The sequence below is a fragment of the Aquila chrysaetos genome, chromosome 4, assembly GCF_900496995.4.
Source record: "Aquila chrysaetos chrysaetos chromosome 4, bAquChr1.4, whole genome shotgun sequence".
NCBI classification, from domain to species: Eukaryota; Metazoa; Chordata; class Aves; order Accipitriformes; family Accipitridae; genus Aquila; species Aquila chrysaetos.
The window spans coordinates 52,884,513-52,902,612 of record NC_044007.1 but is presented as its reverse complement, the minus strand read 5'-3'; the positions used below and the strand labels follow the sequence as shown (position 1 = coordinate 52,902,612).

The 18,100-nt window shown below is 41.2% G+C and overlaps 1 protein-coding gene across 3 annotated transcripts in view; it reads left to right on the top strand.

The window, feature by feature from the left end:
- The window catches only part of COLEC12 (collectin subfamily member 12), a 102,360-nt gene extending 84,498 nt beyond the window's left edge, over window positions 1-17,862 (top strand). For all 3 annotated transcript variants that reach the window (XM_030012169.2, XM_030012168.2, XM_030012167.2), the window contains 7 exons: window positions 3,931-4,029; window positions 6,563-7,609; window positions 9,051-9,539; window positions 9,985-10,121; window positions 10,907-11,016; window positions 12,683-12,828; window positions 14,046-17,862. In XM_030012169.2, coding sequence (XP_029868029.1) covers window positions 3,931-4,029; window positions 6,563-7,609; window positions 9,051-9,539; window positions 9,985-10,121; window positions 10,907-11,016; window positions 12,683-12,828; window positions 14,046-14,065 — 2,048 coding nt within the window. In that variant the 3' untranslated portion in view covers window positions 14,066-17,862. The remainder of the gene's footprint in view (window positions 1-3,930; window positions 4,030-6,562; window positions 7,610-9,050; window positions 9,540-9,984; window positions 10,122-10,906; window positions 11,017-12,682; window positions 12,829-14,045) is intronic.
- Window positions 17,863-18,100: the final 238 nt, after the last annotated feature.

The window sequence follows — 18,100 nt, the reverse complement described above, 5'->3', positions numbered from 1 at the left end:
TAGTTCTCATTCTTTGGTCAGTCCTTGTTTTGAAGTTTCTTGCCCTGCGTGACTTTCATCTACTTCTACGAGTTTGCCTGCCATTACCTAGGGCCAACACATCCTGGTGAGATGGCACATTTTGTCCCTGCTTCCAAATAGTGGCTCAGATGCACGAGGTCCTCACTGTTCTGGTCAGCAACTACTTCAAATTTTGGCTTCGGAGGGTCTTTACCACATTTTCCACAGTGACCTTGTCAGAAAGTGAGATGACAATGTAGAGAGATCTGACCAAGCTTAAGTCTCTAAGCTTAAGGCATAGATAGACTTCGCATTTTTGAGAGCAGCAGACTGTTGGGAGCAGCAGAGTAGCCTTCATAAGGGATATTATGGCTGGTCTGCCTGTTTTGCCTTTGCCTTTTTCTGGAGAAGATGGGAGATGGCTGTTCGAACCCAGGGCACTCCCCAGAGGTTTACTTCCACTCCTGAGAGTGCTCCACATGCTCACCTACCACCGAAGGCTCCATCCAGAGATGGTGGTGGGAGCTACTGCCAGGGAAGCAAAGGCATTCCCAATAATAGGACATCCATTCATATGACGCCTTTTCACAGCAACAGCAACAAAACCTGCTTTGGCCATGGCACTCTACTCGTTCTCCCCAGAGTTCATCCTTTCCACTTGCAGGCCAGTAGCAAGAAAGTACATAAGCTACAACTTGCTTGGGTAAGGAGTTTGGGCAGGAGATCAAGTCCCCCAGGCCCACAATTTGTTTGACCGTGGAGGCTAAGATTCTGCCCCTGTGTAAAGCAAATATATGCATTGGTTTGTCTATGGGCTGACAAAATTCAGCTTAGCCTGCATCACTGGGAATCCTTGAGCTAACCCTACAGTTCACGTTTGCAGAGACCTCCACTGTTTCTGCTGCTGGAGCTGAGTGATTTGAACTTGGCTCTGGCCTCTCTCCTCTACACTTCACGACAGGGGAAACAATTAAAATAAAGGAAATGGTTTGCCTGATATAGCTAATTCTCCACTTCGCATCGGTTAATCTGGGTAAGTCATCACCAGTTTAGTGTCAAATAGACAAAAATCAATACCTTGTGTGTTTGAAAGTGGCCTTGTCTTTCCAGACTCTCTAAACCAGCATCTTCCAGCTAAGTGTCATGTCAGCCCACCCAATCCAGGGCTGCTGTCTTGCGCCGAGTTACATGCTAGAATTAAGAGCTATTACTTTCTGTAGGTGGCAAGCTGCTGGAGACTGAAAGACCTTTTAACAGTGCTCATTAGTGATCCTTCAGACACAGTTCAGGCGCAGTCTTCCCCACATATCACAGCCAATTGTCAATAATACCAGTAAGGCTTCTGATTAAAGTCCTGCTTCAACAAATTTTTGGGGTGTTCCACACAAAGAATGTCCATAGCTACAGACCAGCTCAGTCTTTAAAGTGGGGTGTTTGGGTTTTTTTTTTACTTTTGGCAATGAAAATACCATACGCTGTTGTATCTTTAATTCCATCAAATCTCATTGAACTGCCAGTACAAGCTACTACGTATTGATAGGATTTCTACTATTTTCATTTCCTTTGGACTCTTCAGGGGAATATTTTAACCCAAGTTTCCAGTGTTAGATTTCATTCAACCATGAAAACATTCTTGTTGTTACAGGACAGTGTAAAATCTCAGTTTTACAAACTTCAGATCTGAAGTACAAACTGGCATTCATTTGTACGGCAAAAGGAAGAAACTACATTTTCCTTTCATTATTGATAATATATATCAATTTGCCAACTCCAAGTGTATTGCTGGAGAAACCAGGTGAATATTACACTAAATCTGAATTAACAAGACCCATTGGTGATGTGACATTGCTAGTCAAGGCACAGGTCCAGCAGAAACACTTGGAGTAGGCCTGCTTTTTAAATCCAGATGCTGTCACAAGGTCCTCTTTAAGTGCCCAGAGTGAACCATGTCATTCACAGTGACTATCCATAAGCAAAGCAGAACACAACAGACTGAACAAGGAGCTGGCTAGAGCTAGCCAGAAGGAAAAACCAAGTATGCTCCCCACACTCACTGCATGTGATGCGTAGGTGTAAACATGCATCAGTAGAGTGTCAGAAGTAACTGAAGGACCTTTGCTGATCTGGGCTCCAGCCTGGAAGACAGTTTGGCAGGACAAACAGAGTATCAGCTCTGGGTTCATTTAGGAAAAATGACATACAGCATTTTGACAAGTAACTTTAATGAGCAGAAGAACCAGTGAAAAATTAGTGCTGTATTGGGGGAAAAAATGCTTTCTAAAGCAGAAGGTATTGAGTGATGATCCCCCTGAAAAAATAAAGCCATTATTGTAGCCTGGATCTGGTGCTTAGCAAGCAATCTGCCATCATCTCAAATACAGAAAGCCACACTCTGACTCATATCTTTGCACACACAGCAGAGTCTCTGTTTTCCTGGCTTGTAAGCAGTATAGAAAGGAGCAGACAGGTAATTCGCTAAAGGGTGTCTGGTCTCTCTGAAAACCTTGAGACTTTTTCTCTGTTGTAACTCCATTCACCTGAGTGCAGTTGCACCAGAGATAATCTTGGTGTGCTTTTTCTCCTGTTGGTTTTGGGGAAGCAATAAAAGCCTGCTGTGTAACTGTGGTACTCAGAGTCAGAAAAACAAGGGCAAAAATTAATAAAAAAGCAGTACTTGGTGGACTACACTTTAAAGGTCTGGGATTCTTGTGGTTGATCATGAGCAGTAAAAGATCCCCTAAATTTCCACTTCTAGTAAAAAACCAAGTCCTTACATAGCAACAACTTCTGTGAAGCTATTTGCTAGCTGCAGATTATCTCCCACACAGAAAGAGTTAGCTGTACCCCCTACACCACAGAGGTTTACAGAATTGGCTTCACTATCTCAAGATGTGGGAAGCACCTTATTTCTTCTGTTTGAAAGAGGGAGCTGGCACAATAACTTGTGTAGCCTCTCCCAGGGTTGGTTCAGATCCATTCAGTTCCCAGTGTAGCAAAAGGGCTAAATAATCTTGTGATGAGAAGAAATTTCTGTCCCTGGTTGCTGCTCGAATGCAAAAGCCTATTAGACAAGGTTTGGTGTGGAAGTTGAAGGCTGCCTCTAAGCTTGCAAGCATTTCACATTTTTGCCACTGGAAGCCACCCCAGGCTCTTTATTTGTTGCTCTGCTTTTTCCATTGCCATATCGATTCCATCAAATAATCAGATTGTCTTAGTGACAAGAAAATGAGTCAGACATTACAGAATAAAGAGCACATCAGCCATAAATATGCACTTGCTGAATGACCATCCTTTCAATCTTAATGAGGCAGAATGGTTTCAAGACCATTTTGTGTGATCTGTACCATTATCAAGATGTTTAAGAGTTGATCCCCAATGTATTTAGTAATTGCATCTTCAAACTGCTATCTCAGTCCAAAGTTTGCTATCCAGGTGGCAATTTTTAATGATTAAAAGGCACAGGAAAAAAAAGAAATGTACTTTTTAAGGAGAAATGGCTCATAGCAAAATAAAAGGAAGTCTTCTCTCATGTGTCTGAGCCTTTAGCAATCAGTCTGCCTTTGCCACACAGCACTGCGCTTGGAGCATGAAAATACTGTTAAAAGAAAAGGACTTGGTTCATGAGGAAAGCCCACAAAAAGGGATTTCCTCATTCAGGAGAGAGATTGCTGATGAGCAAAGAAATGTTTGGGGACTGTTGGCAGACTGAAGAACTGGAAGAATGCTGGGTCCCACCAGCAGATAGGAGCTCATCCTTCCAACATTTTACAGAGCAACTACAGAGTGTAGTGGCAAGCAAGGCAATTTTAAGGTGGTTCCTTTTTTTCTTTGATAGTAGTGGTGGTTTTTATGGTTTGCTTTATTGTTTACTAGACTTTTTTCATAATTTCACTTTTCTTCTTTCCATAACATACTGTTCTTTTTCCCTAGTTGTAGAAAAGATGGACAATGTGACAGGTGGCCTGGAAACGTCCCACAGAAGATATACAGAAAAGCTCACCGAGGTAGAGAGTGATCTGAAGAAATTAGGTAATCTACACAAGCAAAACCCCTTTGTATTATGGCTTTGGGATGTTCTCCTGGCAGATAGTGGCAGGAAATTTGTCTGAAAAAATTTCTGGCTATGACAAGATACAGCACGTCTATTCCAATTTCGCAAGTACTTGGGAAAGCACTTAAAAATAGTTAAGATCAGCTCTACTTAAGACAGCATTTTAAGCATACTTCAATATTTACAGTTCCCACTGAAGTCACTCTGAAATCTTTTATACTAAAATAAACAGACACTTAAAGGTTGTCCTCAGGAGAGGGTCTTCTCTGAGGTAGAGGTGTAAAACATAGCAGAAGCTGTTCCACAGCACAAGAAATTCTACATAAAATGAAAATCTGTCACCCAGTCATCTTGATGCTGTTTTAGCAATTAAGATTCAAAACTGAAGGCCATTTTAAGGAGTGCACAAATAATCTGTTGTTCAAAACTCTTACGTCTGAGGCAAGTTGATTACTTCCATAAAATGTTTCTTAATCATCTCAGGGAATATAGGACACAAGGTTGTTATGAGTCCATGTCTCCCAAGTGCTATCACAGTTCTCAGTTTGCAGTAAGATGGAAAAAGATCATGGATAAGGATTCTACTCACTAAGTGTACATTTCTACCTTTCTTCCTTGTCTGGAAAGGAAGCAGAGCTGTTTATTATCAATTTATATATACATAGACTTATAGTTTATTTAATTAGTTTTTATATGAATACTAATATACACATACATGCATGCACTTCTTGAAATAAATTTTGTTTAGCTTCATAAACCGTATATTGAGACACATATTTCTAAGAAAAATGAATTGCTTGCAGCTTGATCATAAATTTTTACAACTTTTTCCCCTCAAAAAATAGCTGGATTCTGAAGTATTTCCACACTGCATTTAGTTCAAAGACATGGGGTAATTCAGTGGCGTGTATTTTTACTTATGCATGTACAGAAATAATTGTTACACTTTAAAGCACATGCAACCTTTTGGGTTATATTTGGGTTATTATACTATGCTGATTAAATTTTCACAACTTGGAGCACCTTTGATTCATTCACACCCACACATTTTTACATGCTGCTGGATGGATGGCCACTGAGATGCTCAGGACCATCAGTTCCCATTTAAATGGACTTGCCATAAAGGAAGTTGAAAAAGTTATGGGGCAATGTGTGTGGGAGGCATAAAGGTAAGAAAGAGAACTGCTGTAGGGCCAGTAGGATAACAGCATGCAGTAAATGAAAGACAGGCCTTTGGGGATTAGCTGTATGTGGACCTGGCAGTTGTCAGAGTTGTGTGAGGAACACAATATAATTTGAGCTATAATCAAGAGGTAAACATAGAGTCAGAGCTGAGAAGATCCTGGAGTGCGGCAAGTGGGAGGGAGAGGAACCGTGCTTGGGCAGATGTCCATCCACAACAGACTGCATAAACACTTCAGACTGAAGTCTGACAAGCCAGCATTTGATGCTTGCCATCATGAGTCACTCAAACACACCAGAAGAAAGCTTCATACACAGCTGTATTCACTGTAGTTTATGAAAACCATCCTGCTCTCTCTTGGAGTCATCTGAAATGATGGACTTCAGACCGCATAATTCATAAATATAGCTACACTTAGATGAGGACAAAAATATATGGACTGCATGTAGGAGAGGGAAGTGATTGAGGTCAAGAAAGGGAACTTTCCCTGAAAGTGAGTGTTGACTGCTTATTTCCTTGGTTTGTGTGTCCTGGCTGATGAGCTGTGGAGCCTCAAAAGCTTAATCATACATAGACAAGCTTCCAGAAGTATTTTGTAGGGCAGTGTAAGCAGGAGCAGAGATGTTCCTCAAAGATTAAAGGTTTTGCCTTCCTCAAACTCAGAACATAAGGAAACAATAACAGCAAAATAAATGTCATTAAAAGCAATAGTAAAATATTAGAGAGAAAAACAGGAATACATCATATCCTGTCATATCTGGAGTAGCCTGCTGGCAAAGCTTTTGTCTCTAACCTAGATTGTTTTAAAATAGGTATTAGAACTTTTTTAAAACTAAACCCAAGATTTTAAAAAATGGAACTATATGTACTAAATCACAATGAAGATACTCCACCTGCCAGGAAAAGGAGGAAGAAAATATCAGCAGCTAAAATTTACTTCTAAGCTTTCAGCGAAATCCAGTTGTAACTTCAAAACATATTGATACCTCTTTAATATTTGAAATTCTGTTTATCATTCAGAATACAGCACTACTTGACTGCGTATACTTATAAGTTTCTAATGGTAGTTTTTCCCATATATAATGACAGAATCACCATTTTGTTCTCCTCAGCAAGACACAAGGTCTTCACTGATTCTTCTTTGATTTTTTCTCTGTCTAGTGGCAGACCTTTGCTTAGTGGTTTCTCTTTTCTGGAAAAGATAGCATAAAAGTTCTATTGACAGACCATTTTGACAACCTGACTATACTTAAAATACACTATGTTTTTTTAGAGTGTGTTTTAAAAAACTCATCCTAAAGCCTTTCAATTTTTTTCCTGTACAATAGATGACCAAGCTGGACAAAAAGCCATGAATACTAACACTGAACTGTCTAGCTTCAGATCTGACATTCTGGCTCTTCGTCAGCAGCTTCATGACATTGCAGAGAAAACTACCAGAAACAAAGATACACTGGAGAAGCTGCAGGAATCTGGAAATGTATTAAATGATAGACAGAGCCAAATGAGAAGTGCCTTAGATAGTAACTCTTTCATGATCATCAGTGTCAATAAGACTCTTCAGGCATATACCGGCTATATCAACAATCTTCAACAAGACACAAGTAATATCCAAACAAACTTGCAAAACCAAGTGCATTCTCATAATGTGGTCATCATGAACCTGAACAACTTAAACCTGACACAAATACAGCAAAGAAATCTTATCAGTGTCCTGCAGAAGTCAATGGAAGATACAAGCTTGGCTATTCTAAGAATCAAGAATGACTTTCAAAATCTGCAGCAGGTTGTCCTTCAAGCCCGGAAGGACACTGACTGGCTTAAGGAGAAAGTACAAAATTTACAGACTTTGGCCGCCAACAACTCAGCATTGGCAAAAGCTAACAATGATACACTTGAAGACATGAACAATCAGCTCAGCTCCTTCAGTGGGCAAATGGAGAACATCACCACAATTGCCCAAGCCAACGAACAAAATCTAAAGGATCTCCAGGAACAGCATAAAGAATATGAAAACAGAACTTCTGCCAAATTCAACCAGCTAGAAGAGAGGTTCCAGGTCTTTGAAACTGATATAGTCAATATCATTAGCAACATCAGCTACACTGCTCATCACCTACGGACACTGACTAGCAATCTCAATGAGGTCAGGACAACTTGTACAGACACCTTAAGTAAACATTCAGATGAGTTGATTTTTATGAACAGCACACTAGCCAATATTCGCTTAGACTCTGCATCTCTCAAGATGCAACAGGATTTGATGAGGTCAAGGTTAGATGTTGAAGTTGCCAATTTGTCGGTAATCATGGAAGAAATGAAGCTGGTAGATTCCAAACATGGCCAGCTCATCAAGAACTTCACTATCCTACAAGGTATGCAGCTTCCCTAATGATGCCTATAATCGTCTATGCCAAATTCCTGCTTGCATTACTACTTTAGTTCTGTGGAAGTTAGTGCATGCTGGTACAGAGTCCTGGGGTTTTCCGTTATCTAATCCTAAACTTTGGAAATGTAAATGTAGCTGGAATTTTCCTTACTAATTTTCCTGTGCATTCTTTACATAGCTAGAATGGGGATGTTACGAAAGAAGGTTCTGACTTAGCAAAGTTTTATTCTGTCTGACTGATTGGGTCAGCTTTTGATTTAGTTTCTAAAATAAGCTAGTGAAGGTGTGGATCCTCAAGAAACCAATCCCTGCTAAGGAGGAAATGGCTAAGAAATATACGTTGGACTATTCCCAGAAAGGTCCACCCTTACTGAAAAACAAGTTGCTATTTCACTTTAAGCCAGTTGTTAGACTGCCAGAAAACATCCTACTTCGCTTAGTTTTTAATCCTGGGATATTTTATTTTCTCCAGAAGTAAATAGCATCAAGTTTAGGAGGTTTCTTCCAGCCAAATATTATCCCAAATGAAAAGAACATTCATATTTCCAACCTGATATGAACCAGTCAGGCCTAAAACTCTAATCACAAATATAAATCCATTGCTCCAAATAAACTAAGGCTGAATTAGAGCCAAGATTACATGTCAGTAACCTTAACCTTCCTCATTTCAACCAGGCCTAAATGACTCCATCTTAGGAATTTATCTCTGGAAGAGTTGAAATGATGTAGATTGACGGCGGGGGGGGGGGGGGGGAGGGAGGGTATTGACAAGGCATTTGCTCATCCATGATCAGAATCCAAAATTATTTTGTTTATTGCTGTCACAATATTGCCATTTCTTATCATGGGTATTGTTCTCTTTCTTGTTAATAGCCAGCTAGTTTGCAACTACTACTTCCAGTCTTTCCCACAGTTGGCCTATTGCTCACTATCCATCATTTTGTCTCTTTTTGACAACCCATTATTGACAGAGCAGCAGACAGGGTCATTGCAGGAGCAAGAGTCCAGTAGTCTAAGAGCAGAGAGATGGGGATGGAAGGAAAAGGGAGCGTAGCAGAGTGAGGGAACGGGAGCATCAACACACAGGACCACTTGCATCGACAGCACGGAATGTGTCTTGCAGGGACTGGCACCTCGGCTGGTCACCTGGGGCATGGTGTCACTGTCCAGTTCACAGGATGAGGTGCATCAGATTATTTTCTTCTGTATCCTGTATTTCATGGAGGCTAAGGAAAGAGCAATGGTATGTAGCACCTGAGAAGCAGACGTACTTTTACAAGCACTGCTCGAAGTAGCTGCTAGCCCAGTTTTCACAGTGCCGAATATCCAGTGTTGCTGGCCTGAGATAAGTTAAACAAGGACCTCACGTGGGCTTTTTGTTTTGTTTTCTGTCCATATCCCCACTTCACATGCTTACATTGTTTCAGGCCCTCCTGGTCCAAGGGGACCTAAAGGTGACAGAGGGCCTCCAGGTCCTCTTGGCCCCGCTGGCCTAAAAGGACAAAAAGGAGAGAAAGGAGAGCCTGGACCACCGGGACCTGCAGGTGAGAAGGGACCACCTGGGCCAACTGGGCCACCAGGAGAAAAAGGAGGGAAAGGTTCAAGAGGATCGCCTGGCTCCAAAGGTCAGAGAGGTTCTCCCGGCAAGACGGGTCTGCCTGGACCAAGCGGAGACCCAGGGCCACCAGGTCCGCAAGGCAAAGATGGTCCACCTGGGCCACAAGGCCCACCAGGATTTCAAGGCCTGCAAGGAACTGTGGGAGAGCCAGGGGTACCAGGACCTCGAGGACTACCTGGGCTACCTGGAGTCCCTGGGCTGCCTGGTCCAAAGGGCCCACCTGGCCCACCAGGGCCGCCAGGTCCAGGGCTGCCAATGGCACTACAAAGTGAACCGACATCAGTGCCCGAGGCTAATGGTAAGCTATCAACATACCGCATACATCTTTGAATGAGATACCAATATATGTAGTGGAGGGTGCTCACCACTAGTTACTGGTTCACATAACCTCTGCTACCTTAGACTAAATCTCTGGGATTTATCACAAAGAGCTCTGTTAAGTGAAGCCATACCTGTTGGTCTTCCTTCTGATGACCTGAAACTGACTGAAGTTAATGTTTACAGCTAAAGAAAAGGCAGCAGTAGTATGAGTAATAAATAATCCCCTTGATCACACAGTTTAGCCTTGATTTCACAGAGTCAGTATCCTAATAAGTAAATTCCTAAACTGTATGTAAGTGCTTTAGGTGGCAGCATGCTGTAGATGGGTATGGGATCCTCCACTTACTGGCCCTGTGCAGAAATTTACCGCTGGCCTGTTGAGTTAACAGTAACTGGTGTAACACAAAAAATTCACATCACAGGTTGTTCTCCTCACTGGAAGAACTATACAGAAAAGTGCTACTACTTTTCAATTGAAAGAGAAATTTTTGAAGAGGCAAAGTTATTCTGTGAAGAGAAGGCATCACGCTTGGTTATCATAAACAACAAAGAGGAGCAGGTAATTACCTTCTCTTTCTGTTTTTCAAGGAGAAAGTTTGAGGTTATTTAACATGTGGAAGCCACAAGGCAAGTGGGAAGCTAAGAGCATCATGAATTCATGTAATGAAGTAGACACAGTGATTGACTCCAGTTAGCATTTTGTCCACCCTCTGCCTGCTCAGCAGCTTCTCCATGTGCAGAAGGGCAGTGTGAGCAGAGCTGGTGCTGACCCTGAAGGTGGTGGGCACAGAGCAGCCACAAAGGCTGGCAAGAATTGTAGGAGTTTTGAATCTTTAAAGATGGAGTCCATTATGCCTTGCATATTATCCAAAATGTATTTTTTGCAGTGGTGAATATAAATTAATTTTAAATTGTCTGATTTAATACATGCAGTCTAAGACTACTATGATCCCCAAAATATTTTTAATCTAACTATAAATCTAGTTATACTTTTACTACTGTTCAACACAATTATTTGGTGGCTATATAGCAGTGGGGATGTCAAGATACAACTGCCTCTTCTTTAGGGTTTTTTTCAATTTGTATCTATAAGATGTTGGCTGTGACTTTATGTCAACCTAATTTTCATGCCTAGCTCTCTCTACCTCACATGCAAACACTGCGGTGGATTCTAGTGTGGGCAAGGCAGTCGCAAGGCCAACTCCTGAAACATATCTTCAGCTTAGAAAAATTTCTCTGGCCCTTCCTATTCTGATAACAAAGATGCTCATGAAACCAGAGTAGCTTACTGGCTCCGAAGACGGTTGTGTTTGTTTGTTATGGACTAAGACCTTTCTTCCACAGCAATGGATAAAAAGGCAGATTTTGGGGAAAGGCAGCTTCTGGATTGGACTAACGGATTCAGAGAAGGAAAATGAATGGAGATGGCTGGATGGATCCTTACCAGTTTACACGTACGTAAATAAAAAACAATGGTGTTTATGTTCTGCAGATGCTACCACTCTTGCTGACACTTCTAAAAGCAGCATCTAGAAATTATCCAATGGATCCAGAGGGTTGTAGATGCCAATGAAATAATTTGTTACTGAGGGTGCTGTTGAACTGTTTTTTTCTCTCTCTTCTCCATGCGCAAGGCTTTCTTTCCTTGCCAGGAAGAAAACTGAATGTTGAATGAAAGAATCACATAACTACACAGCGCAGTGTTTCTTGCCAAAACATTTGCTCCTGACTTTTATTACAAAGTTGAGATGGAAAGCACAGACAGTTTTGCTGTCTTGGTTTGAATTTTCCGTATTTGCATTACAACTGGCTATAAATAGAGTGCTCATTCTGATAAAAAATGACCAGCCTTTAGATAAAGCCCAAACCCAAGTGGAAAGCATTAAACGAAAGGAAAATGTATGAAATGAGGGTGTCTACGCTTTGGCCAGCTGAGAACTGAATTGGCAGCTCTCCAGGAATCCTAGAGCTACACCTAATTTGTCCTAAATGGAACAGATTTCAACCACCCAAATTTTTAATACTGAGGAGTGGACTAAAGAGTTTATAGAGCTGAACATGCTGTGCTCCAGGAAAACAGGCTACAGTCAGTCAGATGTTACGAAATGATTAGCTGTGATCTCATTGGTGTTCATTTTGATGAGAAACATGGAAAAAGTCAGATGCATTTCAAATGAGCCATAATATTTTTCCCTTTTTCTCCCTCTCTGTTTTCATCTTTCTTTCTCTTTATGGCAGCACTGCGACTGATTCCCACTTCAGCTGCTGCTTTCAATAGAATTCCACTACACCGTGGTTTTAGGTGCCCTGTTGCAACCTCAGAGTGATCAGTTACTGATTTTCAAAGTATTTCATTACTTCAGGAAAGCTGTGTGTCCTCCCAGGTGCCTGGTCAGACTCTCTGTGTCAGGCAGCATGTTTTTTAGCCGGACCATATCAGCCAGCAATCACAAGCTCTCTTCAACAACCTGTTTCTTCAGGAAAATGGAGCTTTTAAGTCCTGAGGTTGGAAGCGTTTCTTACTTGTTAAACAAAAACAGGGTGAGGAAACACTTGCTGCAAGCTTTTTACATGCTGTGTTAAGTTTCACCATCAAAGCTAACAATCTCAAAGGATAAGTGTATATATGCTTTGTACATTCCTTATAAGTCCAAAAATTCACTTCCCATCCAAGCATGGGTCCATAAAACACATAAATCTTTGCTTTTCCTCCCAAGAGGCCCGCCTCTGTGCGGTCAGAGCATTGGAAGCACCTGTGAGCCTGCCGGCTCTTCTCAGTCCCATCTGCTGGCAGGAATGCAGTGCACAGGGTTTGCAGGCTTGGAGCAATGCACATGGAGCATGGAGCACTCCCACTGTATATGCATGTATATTCAGAAACAAAAATAAAGTTCATCAGTCTAATTTTAGGTCTCTGAGTTTTGGCAGCCTGAGGCTGAATAGATTCTCTTCTCTGTAATACATCTGTTTTCCATTTTCAGCAAGAGTCATGTATTGTTTGTTTCAATGTGTATTTCCTGTTCAGAACAGATCTCATGATGTTTTTGTTAATTTCTTGCGGTGAAAAACTGTCATGTGTCCTGTGTTGTGCAATCATATCTTTTGCTTTTTTGTTGAAAGAAACTGGAAAATCGGGCAACCTGATAACTGGAGCCACGGGCATGAGCCGGGGGAAGATTGCGCAGGACTGATCTATGCTGGGCTCTGGAATGACTTCTACTGTGAAGATGTTAACAATTTCATTTGTGAAAAAGACATGGACAAAGGTAAGCAATGTGCTTGGCTTGTTTATTTCACCCTACCCATAGTCAATTTTCCACAGCTAGAGGGCAGAAGATCCAGGCTAGATGTTATGGCACTGCATTGTTGGGGAAGAGAGGGAATCACACGTGGAACACTTCTACTCAGATCCAGCCCAACGTGCACTTTTGTAATACTCTGTGTGATGCAGATGCTGGATTTATTGCACTCGGAAAGAGCAGCCTCCAAGCTGGCTGTACCCATGGCGTGCTCTGCATCTTGACCATCTCCTGTAGACTTTAAACATGCCTAAAATTTCAGATGTGATTTGGCATGTGCTGCAGACCCTAGCCACACTGGAAGCTGTTTTTATAGACTCAATGGCCACACAAGGGGGAAAGCTGGTCTCAGGATAGCTCAGGGACAAGCCTTCAAAAACCAAGACGACTCTGTTTTGAGAGTTTGTGCAACACAAGGCACTTGGTGACTGCTAAGGAGGTCTTAAAATTCCCACCGCTGCCAGGAGATGTCCTATAGGGCTGAGAGGCTGGGTCCGCAGGCCATAAGGAACTCATCTGTTGCAGTTGGAGTGAAGGACTCATAAACTGCCAATGTGACCCAGTGGTCACCCAGGTGATTGCCACAGGGCATCTCTTTCTAGTTAAACAGGCATTTCTGCAATGGCAGAGGGTAGGTGGTTCTCATGGCTGCTTAGAGCCCGGCCCTACCATCACAGAGTTAGGTGGTATTTGTGTTCATGGTGGGGCTCTGCCTAAAACATTATGTCCTCCATACAACCTGTTTAAACATTGCTTTGCCAAGTGTGCCTGGGTGCTCCAGTTGCAAACCTGTAGGCTGAATTTCAGTGAATCTCAGTGAAGGCAGATGGAAATGTCAGCTAGAGCCAAAATTACATCCCATCCACAGAACTGCCCCCATAAAACAAAACAAAACAGTGCTGAACAAGCTTTGTGTGTGTATAACTCTGGATGACCAGAGTGAAGAACCATGTGTAAGTAACAATGTAATTTGCCCTCGTTTTCCTACATACATTTATTTTAGGAAAACTTCATGGTTTACAAATATTTATCCTCCAGGACTTACAGGGTCTGAATGAGTCCACTTAAATTTTTTGCATACCTTCATCTCTAAGTGTTCTTTTTGGAAATGCATTTAATCTTCACAGGCTTTTTACGTGATTTTTTTTTTTCTCTTTGTTTTTCTTTTTTCTCTTATACTGTAGGGCAAATATTTGGAGTGTAATAGGCTGTGACTTTACAGATACCTACATATTATGGAAATTTACTTAAAGACAAAGAAAATCCTGGGAGAGAGCAGCATTGCCTACCAAAATTGGGGGAAAAAAACCAAAACAAAAACCACAAAAGCAAGCACTGAAAACTGGTTTAAATGCATAAAGGAATTCAGCATCAACTCTTCTCCAGCATCCTGTAATTATTCGAGGCCTTTCAACCCACAGCATCAGGAAATACCTTTGGACTAATTCTGTTATTGATTTTCTTCCCAACCAGTAACCACATACATAAGCAACTTGTGTCTTCTGAGAAAAGACATTCTGTCGATCTGAGTAAGACTGTTGGTCACTCATATAGAAAAACATATAAAGCAACTGTGTAAACAGTATGTTTCATTTGCTAAAATCCCAAATGTAGGAAAATTATACAGATACACAAATATATAGATTTTATATAAATATATATATATAGTCCAACTCTTATCAATAATATGGAATATACTTTTAAGAGCTTTTAAACTTTGTATTTTTGTACAAAATATTTGCTTTTTACAATTGTTCTCTTTTTTACTGACTTTTTTTACAAATATAGTGCACAGGGGCCAAAGAAAACAATAAAGGTACTAATAATTCATTAAGGTTTGCTGTCAGGCCTAGCTCAGCTATAGAGAAATATTTTTCCAGTTAGAAATATTTGTACTTTCCCAGATGATTTGTTCTGGTTAAATAACTCTAAAGCAGATTTTAGATAGTGTTTTCCTTATTATATGCAGTCTAGTCTGCGTGTGTAACAAATTAAGTTGACTAAGGACTAGATACTGATTGTAGCTCTGATCACAGCCAGTGTTCCATCGGGGTACTATGCAAAGACCATGTTAATTAATAAAAGCATTTCCTTCCTTCCTTCCTGCCTACTCGCCTGCCTGCCTTCTTGCCTGCCTGCCTTTTCTGCCTTCTTTCCTGTCTGCCTGCCTTCCAGCCTGCCTACCTTCCTTCTTTCCATCCTGCCTGCTTTCCTGCCTTCCTGCCTGCCATCCTGCCTTCCTGCCTTCCTTCTACTCATGAGAAAATGGCACAGAAGTAAATCACCAACTTCTAAGAATGATTTTGAAATGTTTTCATTTCGTCTCCTTTCTTGTGAGGAATTCTACCCCAGTATGTGCTACCCATATTGCAAGTGAAGCCCAGATGGAGGATTTTATGAAAACAGAAACAAAGGAGCTGCACACACTGAAATATGTTTCTTTTTAAGACAGATTTCAAAATTTGGTAAGAAAAACATGCCATACTCAGAAAAGTCTAATCAACTTGCACTTTTCCAAAGTGCTTTGTAAATCGATCTCTCTGTTTTCTTGGACCTGTTCTTCTCTCCCAAACAAACTAGAAAATAAAATACGCTGCAAAACAGAAAGCAGTGTGGCTAATGAGATGCTATCATCACCCAGCCAGTTTCCTCCGAGGTCCCATGAGCCGTTGTCTAGGCAGCAGTGCTGCTTATCAAGAATTTAAAAAATTAGCAACCATTTAAAGTTCATTAGCAGAAACCCTGGTTTTGGTTCCTGGTTCTTACACTCTTCACACGGCCACACACTATACCACGAAGAAAGTTGTTTTGGCTTTTTGGGAAGGAGAGTTATTTTTCCATTGCCTCCTGACGTGATGTTTACCTTGGCTGAATGCAGATAAGTTTGTTGAAATACTCCAGCTCTGTTGGAAAGAGACAAGATTTTGTACTTCAGATTTTCAAATATTGCTTCTAAGACCAACCAATTAAAGACTGCTGCTTTCCTCCATCCCACACTCCCTCCAGTGTTTATTTGGGGGTGAGGGGGGGGATCTCTTTTTAATTTTAGCTATAATTTTCCTAAAGAAAATACACAAAATGTTACATTTGGGAATCTGTCCTGTGGTACCTATTAGATACGAGACAGGAACAACATGAGAATTGCATATGTTTAATAAAAAGTGAAAGGTCTGTGTATTACAGCTGCAGAAACCATGTGTCACCATCTTGGAGGCAGGACTATTCTTCAGACAGTCTGGATCTCCTGAGACTTTTCTTTTGGCTTTTTCATCAGGTTTTGAATACAAGATGATTCTGCCATACACCCTGCCATACACCCAACCTAGGAATTGTGTGTAGATACACGCTGTAGTGTTTACATATATATTTACACAGTGTCTGTGGAGATAATGTTAAACTGCTATTTTTGGATAACATGGTACAAAACTATTACTTTGCATGCCCAGAAAGCCTCACAAACCCTGGTGAGCGGAGCTTTGCAGAGCCACACTGAATTGGAAGCATTGCTAGCTTTGTTTTAGCTTACTTAGGTGAAATAAGCCCATTCTGAGCATCTGCCACATTAAATCATGTTCTTCCTGCTTTTTACTGATGTGATAAGACTTCTGTTGACAAAAGAAGTTAATGAGCAACCTCTGTGTAAGCCCCAGCTGTACTGTTTCCTTGCCCCAATTTCATCCTTCTCTTCCTTCAGCAATAGTAGTGGTGGTATATATCGAGATGAGATGATCCAAGAGTCACCTAGTGTCCTCCAGTCCTTCTAAAGAGGTTTTCTGCGCAGTGGTGATAAACAGCTATAGTTGCACTTACGCATGCATAAGGTTACAGAAATGGCTGTTTATCAGTGATAGCTGCTTAGTTCATTGAAAACTAGCACAGCAGCTATGCTAAACTATAGGCAGTTGGATGGCCTTAGCATGGAAATAACCACTGAACTAGGACAGTTTAAGGATGCAACATGTTTATGAATTAAATACTTATTTCAAAGCAAATTTCAATGCTGGGTTGTAATTATCTATAATAATGCTTTAATTATCCACCTTTAACTGAGAAATGAAGCGTGCCTGGGCTCAAGCTCTCTGTTCACATATTTGAAGCAAAGAGTGTAGCTGTTAGGCAAAACTGGCTGGAGAGGGATGCTGCAGTTGCATGCCCGGCATGTTCAGTCATCCTTAAAATCTGGCCTGAGCAGCCAGGCGGGCTGAGACAGACCATCCTTCTGACCCAGTATTCCTGCAGGAGGGAAACGGAGGTGTCAAATGGCAACAGAGATTGAAATCACTGGGAGAACCCGGGGAGTGTTAAAACAGCTCAGGAACCTGTCAGAAAGGAGAGGTTGGCAGAGATGCAAGCAGGACACCAGAAAGGGCCAAGAAATTGTCACGAAAGTCAGAGCTGCCACATGGGGTCTGGAAAACATCCCCATTCCATCTGCTTTCTGTATGGTTTGAGCGATAACACAGGTTGTATGGAAAGTTTTAAGTGATAGGAAATGATTTTGTCCCAGCTCAAGTTTTGGCTTTCCTTCTTATGCACAAATACTGTAACTTGGCACACTGAGTACACATTTCCATCATCCTTTTTCTTGTTTTATATCAAACTAAATGCAAGTTCATATACCCTGGCAAGTACTACGACTGTTGCAAGAAGGGGAGGGGAAGGCAGAGAGGGTGCAAAGTCCTTGTGATTTACGTCCAGTGCTGGATTTCTTAATGTCATTTCTGACTCGTTTCATTAATTTCTTTGGAAACACCTTCAGCTGATTAGAGCTTATAAATCTCAAACTCTCATCCCCTTTGATGTGTATAAATAATACCTACAAATATTCCAGTAAAGAAAGCACTACTAAGCAGAGACATGGAAGTGAATGTTGTTTACTGTGTACGTGCTTGTGTAACCAAGAGAGATGTGGAGGTGAGAAACGTGAAGACAGAAGCATTCGTAGGTATTAAAAATCAAACTGATGAAAATTATTTCTATTAAAGCCTTCCTTCTCACTTACACCGTCCTAGTTCTAAGTGTGACTGTGGCTATTTTATCCCTTCATTGCAGTTTTAGTGCATTGTTCTTACAGCACCTAGGTGCTAGAAACTTGGTTTTAAAGATTTGAGCTGAACAAGACCTTTAAGAAGGTCTTAAGAAGCAAGAATTCCCTCTTGCAGTTCACTGTCCTAGCAGAAGCATGCAAAGCACCTCAGATAGGCCCTTAAGTGAAGGACGTCTTGACTCAAGTAGAGCA